At 56.6% G+C, this 4,569-nt stretch overlaps 2 protein-coding genes across 2 annotated transcripts; one reads left to right on the forward strand and one right to left on the reverse strand.

Annotated features, from left to right (window-relative positions):
• Positions 1-1,402: 1,402 nt before the first annotated feature.
• Positions 1,403-3,070, forward strand: VDBG_02092 (conserved hypothetical protein; the record flags this gene model as incomplete). The annotated part of the gene is made up of 1 exon (XM_003007858.1): positions 1,403-3,070. The coding sequence occupies one exon, from the start codon at positions 1,403-1,405 to the stop codon at positions 3,068-3,070; it is 1,668 nt and encodes a 555-aa protein (XP_003007904.1).
• Positions 3,071-3,597: 527 nt separating this feature from the next.
• On the reverse strand, positions 3,598-3,918 carry VDBG_02093 (predicted protein; the record flags this gene model as incomplete). The annotated part of the gene is made up of 1 exon (XM_003007859.1): positions 3,598-3,918. One exon carries the CDS (start codon positions 3,916-3,918, stop codon positions 3,598-3,600), a length of 321 nt encoding a protein of 106 aa, XP_003007905.1.
• Positions 3,919-4,569: the final 651 nt, after the last annotated feature.

Below are 4,569 nucleotides of genomic sequence, written 5' to 3' on the forward strand. Positions count from 1 at the left end.
AGCGTCTATATATGAGTGTCAGCATACTTCGCCCCGCCGACTTCGATTTGGACTTGTATACTCGTTGAACAGTTTTCAACAGACATTGACATTCCTTCTTCTTTTTACTGTTGGCAAAGATGATGTACGCAACAGGCTTGATACGTTCGAGAGATAGTGTTACACGTCGATTCAACCTTGACGCCCACGAAGACCGCTTCATCATCGTCATTCAAGCGGTGACCGCTTCGGAGCATTGCTATCTGGGAGAGCTCCTGTCGACGCAGTCGTACCCCGACCAAAGAGACTGTCACGGCCGTCAAATTTTCTACCGCTATCACCTGTGGATATTCGACAACCCCCCGCTGGTACTCGGGGATTCTGCTCGTAACGGCAGAGAATAGCAGACTGACGGCGGGACCTCAAGCTTGTGAAGTTCGGCCGGGCTTCAAGAGCGGTCGAGCTTGAAGAGCTCCCTTTGTGCCTGTGGGCTTCGCATGGAAACGTCTCCAGCGGACGAGGCTTATCGACCTACCGACCTGACTTACCGTAGACAGGTGAATTTGTCTTGCCCTCGAGGCTGGACCCTCTTGGGCCTCTGACCTCGCTCGGTCTTTGAGCGACGAACAACCAAGGAAGGTGCGGTGTACCGGCATACTTTCCACGTCTAGCACCTGCCGTGTTTCGGTTCTGTTCTTCTCGCCTTCCTGCCTTCCTGCTTCCTGCCCTCCGCCCTCCCGCCTTCCTTCCTTGGTGCTCTGCACCTGCCCTGCAACCATCAAGCTCGGGGTTCGACTGCCCTTCAGCAAAAAGAAAAACATCCGGCTTTCATCGTGGTGATCACACTTTCCATCACCCTCACTCCCATCACCACCGCCCCCTTCCTCGACTGACCGCTCCCACGTCGCCTGAGATCCCCCACCTAGGTAGGTATCTGGAGATATTCATGCCGAACTAGGTAGCCGCTGGATCATCAAGTCACTGTACGTATTCCTCGCACTTTTTCCCGACCTTGCTTGTGAGATGCTACTTACCAGGCTGGCAAATCCTCCTCTAGAAATACTTGCCAACGTCTTCTCCTCCTAGGTTGCCCTTCACCTGAGAGCGCATGCCATAAGGTTGGAATTTCTGGACAGAAAGGTAGTTGGATCTACGGGAGCAATCAGTTCTCAGCTCGGTTTCGTCCTTGCCATCTCGCCATTTTGAGTCCCTTCTTTGACTTCACCCGAGCGAGGCAAGTCTATCTTTTCATGACAATCTACCCCTTGGCCCTGCTAACAGCTGCACAGCTGCTCAAGACGACACTTTCCCACTCAGATATCAACATCACCATTTACCCTTGGTCCTTCTGCAAAGGACAAGCACAATTCTCCTGCCTTAGATGGCGCATCTACAACCGATCTTGAACTTGACAGTCGGCACCATGAATCCTGCCAAGGCCGACAATGGTGCTGCGTCCGAAACTCCCAAGTTCACCTACACCACTGCTGGCACCATCTTCAACCCTGACAGTGTTCAACCTATCCAGGCTCCCACTCGCCGCTCTCGTACTCAGAAATGGGGATTGAATTCTGTTGCATCTTCTGAGCTCACCTTCCTACCAAAGTCAATTATCGCCAGCCTGCCGCTGAGCAGTAGTCTCGCGAGAAACAGTGTTCCCCTGAACTCTAGCCCTGTCATTCCTCATTACTCGCCTCTGCAGCAGAACTACGACCGAGCCGTCAGCCCCATTTTCCCCGACAGAAGCTCCGGGCCCCCGTCTCCCGCTGATATGAATCCTGCCCAGAAACGGCCTGACAGTGTGCCCGTTGTCTTGTCGGAGACCACCACCGGCATCGGCAAACCCGTTGACATGGTCGAGAGACTCGAGGACGACCTCGATGAAGACATGTCGGAAGATCCAATCACCACCCTCACCGTCAAGTCACTGAACAGCCTGGCATCGTACCCGAACCCGAACCAGCAGAAGGCTCAGAAGGCTCTTCGTGCTCGTCCTGGCGCGCGGTCTGCCGCCTCCAACAGCGGGAATACCCTGACGGACCGTTCGGCTACTCCTTCCTTTGGAACTTTCTCTTTCAGCTGCTCTGAGACTGGTCGCTCCACTTCGCCCACGACTCTTCGCGGCGTGCTGGCTGGTGGTTCGATGATATTTCCTCCCGAAGGCAGGCAGCGACAGACCGGCCCGGTCAGACAAGTCACCAGCCTCCCTTCCGGCTTCGACACTGTCGATTTACAGGGCGCCAACAACTCGTTTGACGCCAACGCTGTCTACCGGCCGGATCTCGGCACCGGACCGGGGGCCCCGAAGCCTCTCACTGCTGGACCGCCCGGGCAGCGTCAGTATAAGGTCACCAACAGCGACACAGCCCTGCGAAACCCTCCTAACATCACTCCTCACAAGTTTGTCGTTGCCGACGATGACCCTGCTGCTGTCGAGTTCCGCGCTCTCCTACAGAACACTAACAAGTTGGCGGCAACTGAAACACTGTGCCCGGCTAATGCCAGCGACGTCACCACTTATTCATCTGGCGAGGGCGAGCCGTCTTTCCATGGCGTGTGCGAGGCATTGGTCCCCGAGTCAGCTCGGGCGCCAGCCCCTGGTGCGCAGATCGTCAAGCCGCCCACGCTGAAGGCCAGGATGAAGAATACTCACACTTGGGACACCAGGTGCTTTGACGAGGTCAAGCATTTTTACCCTCGTGGAGGCCCTTCATTCCAGAACTTCACCGAACTTGACTCGGATTGGCAGACTGTGTACCCCTTGCACCCTGCTTGGCAGTCAAAGGAGGGCGTCTTCCAACGATCCGAAATGCACATTCAGCGACGTAACGACGCCGTCCACCGTCAATTCTATGCCGGCGCCGGCGCCTTCGAGAAGTCTGTCGAGCAGCTTGCCCGTGAGGCGGAGAACCGTCATCACCAAGAGACTGTAGGCGTTATCGGACAAGGTCGCCCTCATCGCGTTCAGGTCAAGCAAGGAAAGCTGGAAATTCATGAAGCAAACGAAATGAGCACTGCCGAAGCGGCCAAACCATTCCTGACCATGATGCTCACATCCATGATCAACGGCATGAAGAAACCGAGAGAATGACGAGACGGTACAATCCCCTCTGCCGAATGACCTCGGCGTACATTCTTTTTCACTTTTTGATTTTGTCATAAACAGTCGACTTGAATGAGAACAGACACGGAGCACAGAACGTATCTAGACAGTCTCAGCCTTTTCCAGGCGTGTGTTCGCTTGGATGGAGACTTGGGAATGCAGCCTCGTTGGTAGACAAGGCGGGCAGGACGGAGCGTGTGAACTGAGAGACTTCAGGCTTGTGGGCAAGCTGCAGGGTATTGAGCTCACGAAGAAAGAAGGCGAGAAGAAAGATAAAAAAAAAACGATGGGTCTAGCCAGGGAAAAGGCACATCGTCATTCACCAAAAAGGTTGCGAGAGGAGAGGGGCTAGCTGGTTGGGACCATACACAGCCGTCATGCAGATACTTGTCGAGTCGTAGACTTTTTGCAATCATTGCTACCACGCGAGCTGAGACGTGACGTTGAGGTGTGATGTGGTATTCGTGGCGTTGCGGAAGGCTCTATAGTGGATCTACTATTGTCACGACAGGCATCTAGTCAATGGACAAGATTTTGACGTCGGGGTTCTTCCCCTTGAAGAAGCGCTCTACTGCGTCGTTGAGGGTCCAGACAAACTTGGTAATGTCTTCGGCGTGATACTTGGACCTGTCGTCGTCCTCGAACACCAAGTCCTTGGTGTCATGCTCGACCGACTTGCTCGAGTCCCGCCGACGCCCCGGCACGTGGACAGTCTCTCTGTGCTGGCGGAAATGCGCGGCGGCGCAGCGCGTCGAGCAGTAGACGACGGCATGACTCTGCGTCTCGGCGCACTCTTTGCAGATGACCGGGCTCGCGGCGTCGTCGCTGCCGGCCATGTCGACGTCCTCGTCGGTGAGCTGCACGCAATCTTCGGCGGCGGCACACCTGTGTTCTGAGCGGATGTGCTCGTCCTGCGTTCCACGTCAGCGACGTTTGTCTGGGTCTGGGACAGGGCACAGGAAGAGGTCTAGCACGGGAAAAAAAAAAAAAAAAAAGAAAAACAAGAGCGAGGCAACTGACATGGGTCTCGGCGAGCCTCTCGGGCGTCCTGTACACCTTTTGCGCGCCGACGCCCAGGCCGGCGAGCACCTGGCAGAGGGCGCAGGCGCGGACGTCACCGACGGCGACGCCGTCGGGCAGGTTCTCGTAGACCTCGGCGTCGACGCGCGGCCCTTGCTGCTGCTGCTGGCGGAGGCGGCGCTGGCGGGTCTCGGCCTTTGACGGCCTTGTCGCGCAAGTGGGCGGCCTGGGCGCCGCCGCAATCTCGGCGAGCTTGCGCTTGTGCTGGCCGGCCTGGGCACGGTGGCGGCGTGTTCTCGTTCGCTGCTGACTGCTTCGGCGGCAATACCGCCCAAAGACGGCTGTCGAAGGGCGGTGCCTTCGCCGCAGTTTGACGGCTAGGGGCTGCCTCATGAAGCCGTCAAGGTCGCCGTGAGTTGGGTTCCGGAAGAAAAAGTGCATAGATAGTCTTGGCTGCGCGGGGGGGC

Source organism: Verticillium alfalfae, genomic scaffold, assembly GCF_000150825.1.
Source record: "Verticillium alfalfae VaMs.102 supercont1.2 genomic scaffold, whole genome shotgun sequence".
NCBI lineage: Eukaryota > Fungi > Ascomycota > Sordariomycetes > Glomerellales > Plectosphaerellaceae > Verticillium > Verticillium alfalfae.